This window comes from Xenopus laevis, chromosome 3L (genome assembly GCF_017654675.1).
Source record: "Xenopus laevis strain J_2021 chromosome 3L, Xenopus_laevis_v10.1, whole genome shotgun sequence".
Taxonomy (NCBI): Eukaryota; Metazoa; Chordata; class Amphibia; order Anura; family Pipidae; genus Xenopus; species Xenopus laevis.
This window is the reverse complement of record NC_054375.1, coordinates 134628094-134646993: the sequence shown is the minus strand read 5'-3', so window position 1 is coordinate 134646993 and position 18900 is coordinate 134628094. Positions and strand designations below refer to the sequence as shown.

The window sequence follows — 18900 nt, the reverse complement described above, 5'->3', positions numbered from 1 at the left end:
GGATCACTAGTGATAGTAACTAAACCATAAATCAGTGTTGATAACCTCTCCCAGTTGTGTCTATAACTCAAAAACACAAGTTGTTTTTCAGTCTGGTTATTGCCTAATCGACTGCAAGGATCTGTGTTGTTCCTTGTCTAACTCTTTCGGCCCCATGTGTCCCATGTCATAATCTCATTCCAAAGTATTTATCGTCTTATTTTTGTCCAAAACAAACAAGTTCTTTACTAATGATGGAAATCACTGTGGTGCTGCCAAAGCAGAGGCATGTGCCCAAAACGTGAGCAGCACATTTTAACCCATGTTCTGCTTTGAATATTTTCAGTAAAATATAGTATCATGTAAAACTTACTAGTCTTCTACAAATAATGTAGGTGACTCAGTTGTGGGCAGCATAAACAGGGTGCAGCCTTCTGAGCCCTAAATGTTTTATGTCACTATCTGTTGTCACTGCAACACAAATATTTCCATCCAACAAATGAATTCTACTAATTAAATAACCAGACTGAACAACAAAACTTAATTAAGCTGTATTAAACATTTAGAATATTAAGTCCCCTCCACCAAATGAGGCCCAGTTGACATTACATGCAATTTTTAAGAGCTTCCCCCAAGGATGAGCCCAGATCCCTTTGCCCTGTTCTCCCTGATTGCTCTTTTCTCAGTCCGCCCCTTGGTGGTCTATACCACAGGTTTCTGCACAAGCCTGACCGTATGATCCCAGCCTACTAGCCTGGACATAACCCCAATCTCTGGCGCTTTTTATGTCTTGCCGCATTCTGCTGCTCCGAGTTCTGATGTACATTCAGTCACTCTTGCTTGTGACCTCTGTCCTCTTGAAGATCTGAACCTGTACAGCTTAGGGCAGAGACATGCTGCTATTTCGGGAGATTAATCGCCCAGTGACAAATCGCTTCTTCTTCGGGCGACTTATCTCCCCAAACTGCCTTCCCGTCGGCTAGAATGTAAATCGCCGGCGGGATGGCACTCGGAATGCTTCATTTTCCAAAGTCGCACGAAGTTTCCTCACAAGAAAACTTTGTGCAGCTTCAGAAAGCCGAATTGGTCCGAGTGTCATCCCGCCAACGATTTACATTCTAGCTGGCGGGAAGGCAGTTCGGGGAGATTAGTTGCCCGAAGAAGAAGTGATTTGTCGCTGGGCGACTAATCTCATGAAATAGCAGCATGTGTCTCTGCCCTTAAAGGGTTTGGAGGGTGGGAAAAAAACCACAAAACATAAAGGTTATCTGGCCCCTCTCCTCCCCATGTCACATTATAAGCTTTAATGTCCTCCCCTCTCATACCTGCCTCAAGCTAAGTGGAGGGGGTGAAAAACAACCAACCAGAGCAGGGGTCCCCAACCTTTTTTTTTACCCATGAGCCATATTCAAATGTAAAAAAAAAAGTTGGAGAGCAACATAAGTTTATAGATAGTTTCAGGGGTGCCAAATATGGGCTGTAATTGGCTATTGGTAGCCCCTATTTGGACCGGCAGCCTACACCACCAAGCACCGAATATTGCTGATGACATCACTATGCAGTGTTTATAAGGCTGTATTTTGCTGGTTATTCAGGGCCCTCACAGTGTCGGACTGGCCCACAGGGATACCAGGAAAAGTCCCAGTGGGCCAAGGTGTCAGTGGGCCCTTATGCTGCTAGACATTTTGCCTATTTCATGGCCATTCATTATTTCTATGAGAAATAGATGGAATAATAGATTATAGTATGTAAAGAAAAGATACTAGGAGAATAGAGGTTGAGTGAGGAGAGAAAGAATAATATTACTAAGAGTGGGCCCCTGGTCTAAGATTAATTGGTGGGCCCCTAGTCAGAGGTTTTTGGGTGGGCCCCTGGTGTCCCATTCCGACACTGGGCCCTTGTGTATAAAATGACTTTTGGGCTGTAGTCCAACTATAACATTTGTCATGAATAAAATAGTCAGATCATTTTTAACTTCCACATTTACAGGGCTAGAAAATGCAGATTTAACCCCTTGCTCTCCGCTGTCAGCCTGGTCTCCCAAAGGTCCTATTTCACCCCCTCTCTTATTATTGGAAAGCTGCACTTCATCAACCAAAACAGAAACCTCACATTCAAAGCCAAAGCAATGACCCTCCTCCTCCTCCTCAGACACATGTGCCAGTTTTCTGACCCTGTTCACCCCTCGGCACAGAATGGCTCCCTCCCACTCATTCCACAAGCACAGACACAGTCCAAGGAAACTTCCAAATAAACTAACCAGGCACGAGCCTGGCCCATTAATATTTAGAGATGAGTCACCCCATTTATATATCTATCTATCTATCTATCTATCTCTATCTATCTATCTATCTATCTATCTATCTATATATATATATATATAGACAAATACAAGATTCCTCCGCACTCAACCCATTATCAATATATTTAAGACAGAGACATTTTGTGCATACTGCTACTAAAAAATGCCTTACCCTTTAAACAACACAGGGATTGGTTGTCCATATATTGCAATATATTTAAGCTGGCCAACTACGTCAAAGTCATCCCATATCTGGCCAGTCCTACGCTTAATTTTCATCTGATTCATTAAGAATTCTATGGTTTAATTATACATATTATAAAAGGGACGAATGGTTTCTTGAGGGGGACAATGCATTACAATTATAAATATTAATTAATTATATATAAAACTTAAAATCACCCCTACTCAGTTGGCAACCCTTCCTTTCTCTCAGTCTCTCTCCCTTCCCCTCCTTTGTGCTGCAGAAGGGGCAGTAGAATGGGCTCCAAATGATCTGTGTGCTTGGGAGGGATTTAGGTGAGGGGGGGCAGGGTAGGGGGGAAGAGAGGGGCTGGATGCAGTTACTGAGCTACAGATGTCAGGTACTGACTAGAGACTGAGACTGCTGGAAAATAGGAACTCACGAGGATCCCTTTTTGGGGGTTACCCTTGCACCCTGAAAGGACTGAGACCACCCCCCATTCAGACACACTCTGCTCAGCACGACTTCTGCCCTTGAGGATCCAGTCTGCCTGTGTGGCCCCTATACAATTCTGCCCCCCACCATCACCTGACAGCTTTAACATCCCTTGTGCAGCGGATTCATGATTTTGTTACCCTGACAGCTTGTTGGCTGACACTCACCCCAACGTAGTCGCCCCCGACGTTGTGTATTGGATTCTGGCACCTGAGACCTTACCCCCCAAGTCAAAAGAGGTAGGTGGGGATTAAACAGCTACAAGTAACTTTACTACTGAGCTGCACTTAAATCGGGGCTAGAATGGTGCATGCTTAGTGGGATTATGATCAAGTCCATGCTTGTGGAGTCTCCAGGATCCAGACACATGAGATAGTGACCACACATACTGCTCTTTGCAGATCACACACTCGGATTATTTCACATTACTGACATGAGTGTTTTTTATTACCTGTATTTATTTAAACTATTGCAGAAAACATGATTGTCTAAAGGTAAAGTCGGCTGTTACATTGTGTAGCAATATGTTGTACAGGTACAGGACCTTTTATCCAGACTGCTTGGGACCTGGGGTTTTTCCGGATAAATAATTTAAGCATTAATTAAACCCAATAGCACTATTTTGCCTACAATAAGGAGTGATTATATGAAAGTTGGGATCACACAGAGGGTACTGTTTTATTATTACAGTGAAAAAGGAAATCATTTTTAAGAATTTTAATTATTTGATTAAAATGGGAGATGGCCATCCTGTAATTTGGGGCTTTCTGAATAAAAGGTTTCCGGATAACGGACTATACTGTACTGATTCAGCATAGTAAAATAATTTAAAGATACAGGTATGGGATCCATTATCAGGAAACTCATTATCTAGAAAGCTTGGAATTACAGAAAGGCACCTCCAAAACGTTGTGTTTGAGATCTAAATAAAGCACCTATGTTTTAGCACAATTGCTACAAGTGTGTGCCATCCTACTTCTTTCAACATATGGTCATTTAACATTGGATGTGATCTGATATCACAATGTGATTCTTAGGGCAGGGACACACAGGCAGATTTGGGGAGATTTAGTCACCTGGCGACAAATCGCCTTTTCTTCGGGGCAATAATCTCCCCAAACTGCTTTCCCCCTGCGGCAATGCACTTGTGGTGCTTCGATTTCTGAAGTCGCCCGAAGTTTCCTTGTGAGGCAAATCGAATCACCGCGAGTGCCATTGTGCTGGAGTTTTCTCATTATAGACAGCGGAAGGCAGTTCGGGGAGATTGACGCCCTGAAGAAGAGGCAATTAGTCGCCAGGCGATGAAATCTGCCCGTGTGCCCCTGCCCCAGAGTCACACATAGAGATTCGGGGGGGTTCAGTCACCTGGCGACAAATCGCCTCTTCTTCAGGCAACTGATCTCCATGAACTGCCTTGCCGCTGGCTATAATCGAAATCGCCGGCTGGATGGCACTCTTCACGAGGAAACTTCGGGCGACTTCGGAGAACTAAAAGGTCCGAGTGCCATCCAGCCGGCGATTTAGATATTAGCTGGCAGGAAGGTACTGCGGGGAGATTAGTCGCCCAAAAAAGAGGCGATTTGACGTTGGGTGATTGATCTCCCCAAATCTCCATGTGTGTCTCTGCGAGTGGGGCGGGATTTCATGACTAAACAGGCTCAGACTTTAAATAAACTGAATGAATGTGGCTGCTGGTTCCCGGTGCCAATATTTGTCTGCAATATTTTCTAGTAGGCAAGCCCAGCCTGCTGACCTCCAGCAAAAGCTGCAAATGCTCTTTGGTATCATATGTGGGGATCATACCTTGTCTTTCTGTACATGGTCACAAAATGCAATATAGATTGCACATGGCTTTAGTGTGGTGTATGTGAACTTATAGAGCTCCATTGCTTGTGCAGTAACCAATGAGCAGTTAGCTTGGGTCAGTCTACCATGGGTGGTATAATGTAAGCAAATCTCTAATTGGTTGCTGTGGGTTATTGTACAAGTGCACATTTGCCCAGTATTATTAAATTTGTCCCACTTAAAATTATTAGTCTCTCCACAGCTGAATAAGCTCCAGCTTACAGCTCAATACTAGTTACAATACTGCTGATTATATGTGACAATTAGGTGCTGCACAGTGGCATAGCTATAGATACTTTATTTAAGGCCTCCCATATAGTTCTGAATTAATGCGGAACATTAAAGGAACAGTAACACCAAAAAATGAAAGTGTCTTAAAGGGATACTGTCATGGGAAAAACATTTTTTTTCAAAATGAATCAGTTAATAGTGCTGATCCAGCAGAATTCTGCACTGAAATCCATTTCTCAAAAGAGCAAACAGATTTTTTTATATTCAATTTTGAAATCTGACATGGGCCTAGACATATTGTCAATTTCCCAGCTGCCCCAAGTCATGTGACTTGTGCTCTGATAAACTTCAATCACTCTTTACTGCTGTACTGCAAGTTGGAGTGATATCACCCCCTCCCTTTCCCCCCCCAGCAGCCAAACAAAAGAACAATGGGAAGGTAACCAGATAGCAGCTCCCTAACACAAGATAACAGCTGCCTGGTAGATCTAAGAACAACACTCAATAGTAAAAACCCATGTCCCACTGAGACACATTCAGTTACATTGAGAAGGAAACACAGCAGTCTGCCAGGAAGCATTTCTCTCCTAAAGTGCAGGCATAAGTCACATGACCAGGGGCAGCTGGGAAATTGATAAAATGTCTAGCCCCATGTCAGAATTCAAAATTGAATATAAAAAAATCTGTTTGCTCTTTTGAGAAATGGATTTCAGTGCAGAATTCTGCTGGAGCAGCACTATTAACTGATGCGTTTTGAAAAAAACATGTTTTCCCATGACAGGATCCCTTTAAAGTAATGAAAATATAATGCAGTGTTGCCCTGCACTGGTAAAACTGGTGTGTTTGCTTCAGAAACACTACTATTGTTTATATAAATAAACTGCTGTGTAGCAATGGGGGCAGCCATTCAAAGAAGAAAAGGCTCAGGTTACACAGCAGATAACAGATAAGGTCTTTAGTATACAATGGGATTCTTCAGAATGAATCTGCTATATACTGCATATCCCATACCTCTCAACATTTTGGAACAGAAAGAGGGACAAAAAAGTGGGCATGCTTAGCGCGGCAATTTACGACTACACTCATTTTTGGGCCACACCCCCATGTTCATTTTGCAAAATTTGGCAGGTTATGAAAGTTTAAACACATTTCTGTGGTTTCTATGTGTTATTACAGTTTTGCTAATGAAGGTGAATTGCCCTTTAAGCTGCGAGTCTAACTTTTCCCAAGGGACCTGTTATCTTATATTGTTACAATTACTTATCTGGAAATTGTTACAAAAGTTTCCAAGTGCACCTGGTGGCTGTTCTGTGCTCTCTGCCAAAAGCCAATTAAGTTAGAAACGTTGTTTCTTTTTCTGGCTGTTCAGTGCAGAGAAAAGCTGGACTTTCCAGTACAAATGAGGGACTGCGGGTTGTGCTGTCAAAAGAGGGACTGTCCCTCTAAAAACGAGACAGTTGGAAGGTATGTCCCCTGAGCTTGAATGGCTGTCCCTATGGCTAAACAGCAACTTGTGTTTATATAAACTATAGTAGTGTTTCTATAGCAAATACATACCAGTGCAGGGCAACATTACATTTTCATTAATTTAAGACACTTTTATGTTTTGGTGTTACTGTTCCTTTAAACCCCCATTAATGATTACCCGTTTTTTAATCCTACCACTCCCATCTACCAATTTCTCTCTGCTATGTGCATGTGGGATTGGGAAATGTCCCCTTAGAAAGAAATCATTATAAACATAAGGTCATTGCACATTGGAACCATGTCAGGGCACACATCTGTTTTGAACTATGTAGGGCTAGAACTATACACAGTGTGTTCAGTGTAGTGGAACTGGGGCGCAGAAACTTTAGGTGCCCTCTGGGCCTATCAGTGCTGGTTGTTACTATGTTCTCTGAATGTAAACGGGAGGGGGCCCATGTCAGACTGTTGCACTGAAGCCCTCAATTGTCTCTTTCCACCTCTGGAACGGCAAAGCTAGAAATTAAATATGCAGTATACACAGTTGGGACCAATTTAGGTAATTTTACAGGAAATAGGACATAATCAGTATTCCTTAGTGAGTATTAAGATGGATGTTATGCTTGTGGCTGTCCTGCTTCTCTCAATGAAAGGCTTTCTCTGGGGAATACCCCTATTATAAACACCATTAAATGTGCTGAAGATAAAGGGCTGTTGTGAGGATCCAGATGATTTTTATATAGTATTTGCTATAACTCAGCCCTGGCATTAATATAACTGAGAGTCTAAAGGTGGCCATACTCGGGCCGACAAAAGCTGCCGACAGACCGAGTGTATGGGGCCCCCTGACGGGCTTCTAGATCATCCAGATCGTATTGGGACTAAAAATCCCGTCGGATTGCGGCCGCATCTGTTCATTGATTCGGTCCTGCAATCCGACCGCCCGTAAAGCCACCGTTAGGATCCAATTGTTGGGCCCTAGGGCCCACGATCGGATCAGCCCGACAGGGCATATCGGGAGAGATCTGCTCGTTTGGCAACATCGACAAACGAGCGGAACTCTCCGTGTATGGCCACCTTTAATCACAAGGCTGACATCACAAACATGAATGTATTTAGCCCCTTCACTACCCTCTGAAACCGGTTAACATCACCCTACTCACTGCTTAAGTCATATTGACTAATGGCATTAAAACAAAAAGTAATTATATATATGAAAGAGTTTTCTGTGAGAGGCCCAGACATATGTAACATTTTCCACATCTTTAGCAGAGCTTTTCCAACTAGATGGTAAAGGTTGTTTTTCCTGTACATAGCTAAGGACTAACTTGAGCCAAAAAACGCTATTGATGACTTTTTTAAAGTATAAAATGAAAGGTCTGGTATGTTATTGCGTAAGGTGACTGCCAAAGCTTACCACTTGTTACGTTTCTTAGACTTTGGTACATCTGGCAAAGTCAGTTTGGCCGGGGTCTCCTAGTTGGTGTTAGGTATAACAATTCTCAAGGCCACTGAGTTAACTGTATCAAATACACAAATCTTGCCTTGTGCTACCACTTACAACCAGGATCCCATAACCTTGTTAATACAGGTTATGGGATCCGTTATCGCGAAACCTGTTATTCAGAAAGCAACGAATTACAAAAAGGCCATCTCCCATGGGGTCAGATTTACTCAAGGGCAAAAAGTCGCCAGCGACCAATTCACACCCTTTTGCAACACTTCTCCAGACAAAAATTCACTGGAACGATGCTAATTTATTTAAATGCCAAGTTTTGTCCTGGCTGACAGACACTGGCGAATTATACGCTAGCGTTACTTCGCCAATGCGAGCAAATCAAAGTGAAGATGCGCTTCAATTTTGCCTAGCACAAATTCGTTAGAGGTCTTCCCTCAGGCTAATTTGCATACAGTGGGAGATTTAAAGTTGAATGGACGTCTTTTTGTTACATGTTGCATCTAATACATTACATTGATTTTGATAACTAGACATAAAGCCAATAGAGTTGTTTTAATGCCCTACACATGAGCCCACTGTAAAATAATGTTCCCATATGCTAGAAAATGTAGGGGGGAAACCGGTTACACAAAAATATTTTTTTAGGACTTTTGCAGCCTATCACCCTGAAAAAAGGAAGACACCATTGTTTTTATAAACTTAGACGTTTTTCCACTCAGAAAATATGATGTAAGTGACAGAAGATTGAGGAAGATCTATGCACTCCATTGCACTTAGCCTGGTCTGAGCTGGTGAAGGCAAGTCTGTCGAAAGAGGTGACTTTCAGTAAAATCTGCATTTTAGTGAATTTGCAGAGTAATGTCCATTCGCAAGAGCGAAAAGTCGCATGGCGATAGAGTGCGAATCACTGCTAACTTCTATCTCTTTTGCTAGCGTAATGAAGCCTGCTCTCCTTAGTACATTGGGGCTGATTTACTTAAGGGTCAAGTGGCTAACGCTAGCGTGAATTTGCTAGTGTTACCACTCGCAGGGACAACGCCAATTTACTAACGGGCGGTAGCGAAAGAGATAGACGCTAGCAGTGATTCCCACTCTATCGCCAGGTGACTTTTCGCCTGGCGATGCGGTTTTTACAGAACGTTACCTGGTTCACCAGACTTGCCTGGCGAAGTGTTGCGATGGATGCGAAGCGGTCGCTGGCAATTTTTCGCCCTCGAGTAAATCTGCCCTATAGACTCCATTTTATCCAGATATTCCAAATGTTTAAAAACGATTTCCTTTTTCTCTGTAGTAATAGAACAGCACCTTGTACTTGATCCCAACTAATCTATAATTAATCCTTATTGGAAGCAAAACCAGCCTATTAGGTTTATTTAATGTTTACATGATTTTCTAGTAGACTTAAGGTAGACTATGGAGATCCCTTATTCGGAAACCCCAGGTCCCAAGCATTCTGGATAACAGGTTCCACACCTGTAATATCTTTTTTTTCCCAAATGGCAGCAAGAGATTACTGCATTATTAATGTGTATGAATCAAATATTATGAATGAGTTGAGCACATTCCACAGGGCTTTGACAGTGTCTTGGGCCTTCAAAGGTCAAGGATCACTAGTAGAGATTTGTGATGTTATTCACTACAAAATGAATGATGTTTTTGCTGCTGCAGAAGTCAGATCATTAAGCAGCTAAGTGTGTACATAAATAAAAAATACTTTTTCAAGTGGTACAGGTATGGGATCTGTCATCGTCTGTAGTCTCCCATACATGTGTTTTTTATTTTGAGGACTATTTGAGGGTAGTTCATTTTCCTGAAATGAAACGTGACAGTGGGCATAAATTGTCCAGTCTTGAGATATTTTGGCTCGGGAATAGTATGAAGAATGCAGAGGTACAGGGGAGCTCATACAAGATATAAATGGGCACAGCTTTAACCCAAAGTAGACATAACCTTTTGCATAGGGACATGTTGATGTATGGCCTAATAGTCACCAGTAGGTTATTATGGTGTATTATATTGCTCACAACCCGGGTGAGAATAAGCATAAATGATTTAATGACTAAGAGTTCTATAGTATATTGGTAATTTCTATAAGAAGTTATCTGTTGTGTTGCTCCAATATACTTTTTCCTTCTCCTTCTTACAGGCTTTGCCATCACCAAAACATTCTGTGGCCCCCCTAGAAGCGAAGAATGTGGGTATACAGGGCCCCACTATTCCTCCTGTTTCTGCTTCTGGGTCAGTTATCACCCCAGGCCCATGCACAGTCTGTTCTGACTGATGATGAGATTGAAGAGTTCCTGCAGGGATTCCTGAAGGAACTTGATCCTGAGGAAGAAGAGGATGACAAGGTGGAGCCTGGAGAGACAACGGTGGTGGAGCAGGAAGAAGGGGATGCAGTGAGTAGTAGGACTAGAGGAAATGAAGAGGAAGATGGTACTGTTTCAAAGAAGAAAGCCAAGGCACCAAAAAGTACAGGTGGAGGTGAGTAAATGTATAAAGTAAACATATGATCTCTGGATGGATATTTACCAGTGGATCTTTCCATGGAACTAGAGGACATCCCTTATAGGAATCGTTTTACAGTAAGAATGAAGAACTTGTAGAATTGTCTCCAAGAAGTGGTTGAACTGCTAGATATAAAGTATAAGGTATATCCATATAGGCTTGGATCCTTAGCAAGATTAGTAGTTTGATGTTAATACTTAAAGGGGTCGTTCACCTTTGAGTTAACTTTTAGTATGATGTAGAGCTTAATATTCTGAGACAATTTGCAATTGGTTTTCATTTTTTATGATTTGTGTTTTTTGAGTTATTTAGCTTTTTATCCAGCGGCTCTCCAGTTTGCAATTTTAGCAATCTGATTGCTAGGTGTCAAATTATCATAGCAACCATGCATTGATTTCAATAAGAGAATAAAATATGTATAGGAAAGGGCCTGAATAGAAAGATGAGTAATATCAAGTAAGTAGCAATAACAATACATTTGTAGCCTTACAGAGCTTTTGCTTTTAGATGGGGTCAGTGACCCTCTTTTCAAGGCTGGAAAGGGTCAGAGGAAGAAGGCAAATAGCTCAAAAACTATAAAAAAAAAAGAAAAAAATGAAGGCCAATTAAAAAGTTGCTTAGAATTAGCCATTCCATATCATACTAAAAGTTAACTTAACTTCCTCTACCTATGGGGTTTACGTTATGCGTTGCATGGCTTGTGCATTGGGTGGTACCAGGGTGGTACCCAGAATAGTTTAAGAACAATTTACACACTATTTATAAACAGGTGCAAGTTTTGCTCCTGTACTGTGGATTACAAGAAACATGTTTAATCCCTTTGTTCTGAATTTCGTGTCATTTGCACATACAAATTAGAGAGCAGGTAGGGAATAGGATGAGGGGACACCTTTATACCGCCCCAAGCACGCCCCTCATGAATACAATGCTGCCTAACATTAAACGTGTGTTATATCACAGTAATGCAGGCAGGCCGTTATCAGAAATAGTGAATAATTGGCCTGCAACATGGAAACTCTTGGACAGCATTGCTGTCAGACTTGCTAGAGAGGTGAACTGTTGCCCAGCCATATTTTGTTATTCTCTGAATTTGATTTAACATTTTATTGTGGTTACAAAATGAGTACAAATCGCATGGGGCCCACATATATTGTACATGTGTAGCCTTGCTGTGTACATGAAATATTATATACAACAGTTACATAGTTATGGGTCTGTAATAACCCCAGGATTACTGTCTCAATGAAACCACATAAGCAGCTGCAATGTCTTAAGCTGTTAAATAATTGTCTCGTAAATTATGGTATAAAATAACACAGGAAGTTTCCGTCTCCCTGGAATTTGAGTAATTTGGATAAGAAGAAAATTTCTGTTATTTGGTTTTTATGCATTATAGAAAGGAGTCAAGCAAAGAATCAGGATACTGTTGGCTAAATAAGGCTGAGATTAAGGTTTTTTTTTATCATAGGTCCAGTTGTTTTTTCAACAAAAAACGTTAGTTTTTATGGGTATTTTTCAGTCAAAAAATTTTTCAAGTTAAGACAAAAAAAAAGCAACTGGGGTTAAAGACAATTCTATTGATTCTGCCTCCAGTCCTTTTTCAAGCAAATGAAGACAGTAGCTTTACCCAAAATAATATCCTTCAAAGAATCAGTTTGGTTAATCTTTATTAAAGGGCTTGTTCACCATTACATACATTTTTAGTATGATGTAGATATTCTGGTTTTCGTTTTTTATTATTTGTGTTTTTTGAGTTATTTAGATTTTTATTGAGCAGCTCTCCAGTTTGCAATTTTAGGAATCTGATTGCTAGGGTCCAAATTACCCTAGAAACCATGCATTGATATAAATAAGAGACTGGAATATGAATAGGAGAGGCCTGAATAGAAAGATGAGTAATAAAAAGTAGAAATAACAATACATTTGTAGCCTTACAGAGCATTTGCTTTTAGATGGGGTCAGTGACCCTCTTTTCTAGGCTGGAAAGAGTCCATAATATTGCAGGTGCCTTCATATTGTGATTCCTTTTTGCCAAACTCAGCACATAAAACATAAGCAGTAGCCGCTTATCTGACAGGAGAGCACACGTGTGAGCAAATGGGGATTCCAAAACTAAGTTGTTCCTATTTATAATAATTCATGCAGCAACCCACATCTGGGATCCAGATTGGTTAGAACTTAGACCTGTTTAAAAGGCTTTGGAATGCAATGAGTAGTAAGTTGTAAAGTGACAAAAATGCTTAAAGTGCAGCACTCATAGTAATATCTTCCCTAAAATCACCAATGATATTTGCAGAAAAAAACAGTACTATTTATTGGGGTGCTTTCAAATTCTTATATTTGTTTTCTAAACCCTTTGTAGACACACAAGATAAGGGTAAAGAAAAGCCGAAAAAAGAGAAACCCATTAAGCCCACCAAGAAACCCAAGGAGAAACCACCGAAAAAGGAGAAGCCTCCCAAACCCACCAAGAAACCAAAAGAGAAGAAGCCAAAACCAACTAAAAAACCCAAAGAGAAGCCACTAAAACCCACTAAGAAGACCCCTGGGAAAAAGCCAGAGAGACCAACAGAAAGACGGGAAGAGGAGGAGAGACTTAAGAGGCCTGAAATAAAAGAGGAAGAGACATACATTGAGCCTGAAATTATAGAAGAAGAAGAAGATAGGTACAGGAGGCCCCAGGTTACAGAGGAAGATGAGAGGCCCAGAAGGCCACAGGTAACTGAGACAGAAGAGACATACAAGATACCACAAGTTACTGATGAAGAAGAGAGATATGGAAAAGAAGAAACAGAGGAAGGATACGAAAGACCAACAATAACAGACAGTAGAAGAATATATGATGGAGAAGAATGGAAGGAAGGTGAGTTGCTATGCAAGTAATATAGGAGGGCATAAGGTTTTGGCTCCCATCGGGAGTACAGTTGTCAGTTGCCCAGTCCAATATCTCTAGCTGCTGCCAGTCTTGATTTCCATGATAAAAGATTATCCAACATTTCTATGGAAGCATCTTCTCTGAGTCTCACTTACTCAGCAGCAAAGTCATGTTTCAGAGACCTGCCTAGGATTATATTATAAAGTTCTCTACTATACTAGCTACTGATTTTTAAAGATGACTGACCCTAAAAAAGACAACAACTGACCTTTTACATTTTTAAAGGCCATATGTGTGTTGTTTATGATTCCTTGGATTTTTTGACCCTTGGCCAGTCAGGTGCCTTGATGTAAACATCCAATCAGGTGGCTGAGGGGATTTAAAATTGAGCTGCATGTAGTGTCCCCAAGGAGGCGTTTGTTGGCTGACAGCAAAAAGAGAGGGGCCAGGAATGGGAGAAGTAATATCAGGCAGGACATGTCTCATTCCTTTACTCTAATGGAACTGTGAGATAGGGAACCTTTAGACTAGAGCATGCATTGATATTCATTGCCATATGTCTGTCAATTAAAGTTCTCTTGCTTATTGACTGAAATACTGGCCTGGGTATATAGGGATTCAGCTTATAAATAACACTGGAAGTGAAAGCCCACATATTGTACCCACAGTAAATGTTTTGTTTTATGGTGTTGGTGCACAAGCAATGCCTTCAATATGGTGCCACCAGTTTCACAGAGCTACAGTATGGCTTATGCTTCAGGAGAACATATGGTTACAGAAAAAATCATCAAGGGCAATATAAAAAATAGGTGATGGGTAAGAAGCAAATACTATAATTGGATTAGTTTCAATGAAAATATTAGTTTCAAGTTCTGCAAGAAGGCTACACTGAACCCATACTGTTTCTCTAACTACCGCCTGCCTCTCTCTTATTGCTAGCCCCTAAACATCTGGAATGTCTTGTCTTTTCCAGTATTACTAACTTTCTCTGCACCAGTTATCTGCTTGACCCCATGCAGTCTGGCTTTCGACCTACATACTCCACAGAGACTGCCTTATGTAGCGTTGCAAATGATCTCCAGACTGCTATGGCCAAAGGACATTACTCTATCCTCATTCTCCTGGACTTATCTTCTGCTTTTGATACTGTTGACCATTATGTTCTAGTGCCAATGCTCTATTCAATTGCTATTCGAGATTGAGCTGTATCCTGGTTCTCTTCCTACCATTCTGACTGCTCTTTCTCTGTGACTTTTGCTAATCTCTCCCCCTGTCCATCTTAATATGGGGGTGTCTTAGGGTTCTGTACTTTGTCCTCTGCTGTTTTCCTTGTACACTCTTCCTTTATGAGACTTTATATCTTCATTTGGCATTAAATATCACATGTATGCTAATGACATCCAGATATATTTAGACTCCCCTTCACTAACCACTGACATTTAGAACCAGATAGCAAACTGCCTACTAACTATTTCCTCCTGGATGAACCAACACCACATCAAGCTCAACTTGACAAAACTGAGCTCATGGTCTTCCCACCCAAACCATAACTATTGATGGCATGACCATTAATCCTGTTATTTAAGCACACTGCTTGGGGGTCACCTTTAACTAGTCTCTCTCCTTCTCTATTCATATTAATACTACTGCCAAAACCTGCCGTTTCTTCCTTCGCAATATAGTCAAGCTGCAACCCTTTCTTTCACTGACAGTAAAAAAACGAATCTAGAGGGTGGCATCGACTTGGCCGCCTCAGGGTAGCACAGAGTCCTAAAATGCCCCTTAATGAATTACCTGCACAGTGTGTAATATAGTAAGTGCTAGAGGCTACCATGTAGGGGTGTAACAGAAGAGTTATTTTTAGGCCCCTATTTTACAGAGCTTAAAGGGCCTGTAAAATGGACTGAGCCAGTTTCCACCTTTCTCAAATATTTACATATTATATTCCAGAAATTCCTGTATTACCAATTCCTGAACCTCCAGAACCAGACAGAGAGGAGCGCCGACCTCAGCCTGGTGAGTCACTTACATCTCATCAAATCTCATGCAATGTTATTTCAGAGTTGTTTCTTCCAATTAGAGTTGCTTCTTTCAGGGCTAAGCCACACTATTTGTGGCAGTGATTAACACACCACTATGGGCCAAGGATTGCTCTGCTTTCCTTTCCACTTGAATAGGATGCTCTGTTGGCCACCTGATACCAGTGAATATGCTTCAATTGATCACTGGTGCTGGAAAGCCCATAGCTCATTGTGTCAAGTGAAATGTGCCACAGCCCTTGTTTAATCGGTTTGAAAGGGTCTCCAAGCAGCAGCAAGTTATTCAGCAAACGTGAGGGTGATTGCTCTTACATTATCTTAGCACTAACTAAAATTGAAATTTGTAGTGCTGTGGTTAGTACTTTGATCTGTTACATGCCACGTGTTAAATGCCAACATGTGGTGTGTGAAGAAAGACAAACAAAATTAGATCATATACTGTACAAGCTTCTCAACATATAGCCATGTAGTATACAAGGAAAATTATCGTCTCAATATACAGTGTGGTCAGTAACTGTTTTATTTTGCCAGAAAAAGAAGAACTTCCAACCGAGGACTACAATGAACGCTTGGAAAGGGAGGATTATGATGACTGTATGAACACAGAGTACTCCATATTTTCCCCATCACGCTATATTTCTTGTTTTCTGTCTCTTCTTCTGTATTCCTCAATCTCTTACATTCTCTTCCTTCCTCAGTTTCCACAGTTTTGATTTTTGTTATTTTAATATGATGTCTTCTTTTTGCTCCTTCAGATGCCTACATTAGGCGCCAGAAGAAGAAGCCACCCAAGATCCCTGAGCACAAAAGGCCAGAAAGTCCTGTTGTTGAGGAGAAACCTCCACCAAGTGAGTACATTTTTAAATGTTGATCATAACTGCATTAGACCAATATCGGCTAGCTGCTGGTTACAGGACTGGCCTAGATGTGCCTGTATTATATCACAGCCCCCTAAAGCAATGGTTCCCAAACTATGGGGCTGACTCCTACAGGATAGGGGAACCCAGCATATAGACCACTTAGAATGAGATCTGCCTATTTTGTCTCCTTGATGCTAAGACTGGAGGTCAAGGTTGGAAGGTTTAGGAGTGGGGATTTATAGTTTACTATCTATGTTTTGACAGATATTATTAGAACCATGGCTGCATGGCAGATGCAGAAATCTTTTCATATATGTTTTAACAATGTTATGAGGGGACTAAACTAAATTTTAAACCTTATGGTAAGGTCCAAGAGATTTCAGGAAATGACACTGAATCACAAGATCATTATTTGGTCTCATTCTTAGTGATTCACTTTTCATTCTTGCTGGATTGCGCTTTTTTTTTCTGGTAATACAGACTTTCCTGTGCCAACCACATTTGTCTTCACCTACAAAATAAGCTTTGCCTGCAGAATCTCTGTATGAAAAACAGCTGTGGGTCAGTCTTGGTGGGTGGATTTTGTCTAGCCTGTCTGCAAAGGCAAATATGTTTCCATATGTTCTGATGACAGTGAAAACCATATCTAAAATAACTTCTTGGTATAGCTGAGGCCCGGACAGAATATCGTTTACAGAATATTCATTTTCTGCATTGCATGAGTTTGATTTTTGTGAGTCTCCAGGTTGTTTCTTGCCATGTGTTGTGCTAATTATTTTAATTGGATGATGCTAAAGACTTTTTATTACACATTTTTTCTTAGTTATTACTTATTTTTTTATCATCACGGAAGTTTTGGGAATTGTTTATTTCCTTTCTGTTCTATTTTAGAGCAACTAAGCACAGTAACTAATACCCCTGCCATGTTGGAAGTGGCACAAAAACTTCTGCTAGAGTTTTATATGGCCTATTAATAGGGTAGGAAGATAAAACTAATGGGAAGGTCAATTATTTATTTTCCAGAAATGGTGGCTACTTTACTTGGCTCCACAAGGGGCTTCAAAACAAAACAAAAAATGATCGCTAAACAGTTCATGTGGATATGGAAACATTGTTAACCTCCAACATCATGTGCATTCAGACCTGGAGAATTGTTCAGTAATTTGGAATTTTTGTATAGTGTCCAAAACAAATAATGGGAACTCTATTTTGAGATCCTCTGAGACTCTCAGATAAAATCTGTGTTGTAGTTAAAGCAAATGCTCCTTATAAGTTGAATTCATTACTTGCATTGCCATTCTTGGCTGGCTTTATAAGGAATTATATGCAAGTTCACGTGCACCTATGGGATTTTGGCATATTTTAGGTAGGAAATATCCTAAGGACAGTTAAGACTTTTTACATTTTTGTGTTATGTCACACCAGAAATAGCTGCTCTGTCTAGATATTCTTAAAGGGGTTGTTCACTTTTGAGTTAACTTTTAGTATGATGTAGAGAGTGATATTCCGTGGCAATTTGCAGTTGATTTTCATTTTTTATTATGTGTTATTTTTTAGTTATTTAGCTTTTTATTCAGCAGCTCCCCAGTTTCTAATTTCACCAATCCGGTTGCTTGGGTTCAAATTCCCCTAGCAACTATGCATTGATTTGAATAAGAGACTGGAATATGAGTAGAAGAAAGCCTGAATAGAAAGATGAGTAATAAAAAGTAATAGTAATAATTAATGTGTAGCCTTACAGAGAATTTGTTTTATAGATGGGGTCAATGACCCCTATTTGAAAGCTGGAAAGAGTTAGAAGACGGTAAATAATGAAAAAACCAAAAATAAAAATAATAATAAAGATCGATGAAAAGTAGCTTAGAATTCTATACTAAAAGTTAACTTAGAGGTGAACTCCCTTTATAATAATATTGAGTCACTGGTTTCTATCATACAAATACTCTATAATACTTCTATACCCTTAGTCACCCAGCAAGTCTGTATTTGTATGTAGCTGCCCCAGTGATTGCTTTTAGTGATGGGGGAGGCAAAACCCAGAAAAGTCACTGACACTGTTTACTTAACATGTATGATTGTCTGCACCACAATGTATCACACTGGTATGTTTAATGCTCAGTGTGGGCATGGCCATTTTGAATTTCCTCTGAGCTCATGGCGAAACTACAATTATACAGACTCCATGACTGTGGGGAGTTAGTAGTGGGAATGAAGGTCATGTTTTCTGTCGTGGCTGGGACTCCAAATTTTATATTGCCCGGGGGAACCAGTGCACTGTTTCATTGCTAAAATACTGATCTAACTGTCATAGCTAAGGTTGTCTTCCTATATTTGTATGGTTTTTCCCTATAAATAACATTGGCATCAAGCAACAATTTTTACTGGCCAGGCCGTTAAAATACCTTCCAGGTGGCAACCCTAGTGGTAGCCCAAGAGGAACACTGCCCCAAACTTTTCAGTGAATAATTTAATGGAAAAGTTCACTGTAATATATATAAAAAAAATATTTTCATACACGTTCAGATATAGCATAAAACTGGGTAAAGCGATAAGGATATTTATATAAATAAACTAAATAGATTCGGTTAGGTATTCGGCCAGGATTCGGCCATTTTCAGCAGGATTCAGATCCTTAAAATCATGTGACTTTTTGTCACAA

The 18900-nt window shown here is 40.4% G+C and overlaps 1 protein-coding gene across 1 annotated transcript in view; it reads left to right on the top strand.

Moving 5' to 3' along the window:
* The first annotated feature begins 2842 nt into the window (after positions 1-2842).
* aebp1.L (AE binding protein 1 L homeolog) overlaps positions 2843-18900 on the top strand; it is a 35775-nt gene continuing 19717 nt past the window's right edge. Inside the window, exons 1-6 of the mRNA XM_018253466.2 lie at positions 2843-3199; positions 10106-10443; positions 12830-13330; positions 15293-15358; positions 15913-15975; positions 16137-16229. Of these exons, the coding sequence (XP_018108955.1) occupies positions 10152-10443; positions 12830-13330; positions 15293-15358; positions 15913-15975; positions 16137-16229 (1015 nt within the window). The 5' untranslated portion in view covers positions 2843-3199; positions 10106-10151. The remainder of the gene's footprint in view (positions 3200-10105; positions 10444-12829; positions 13331-15292; positions 15359-15912; positions 15976-16136; positions 16230-18900) is intronic.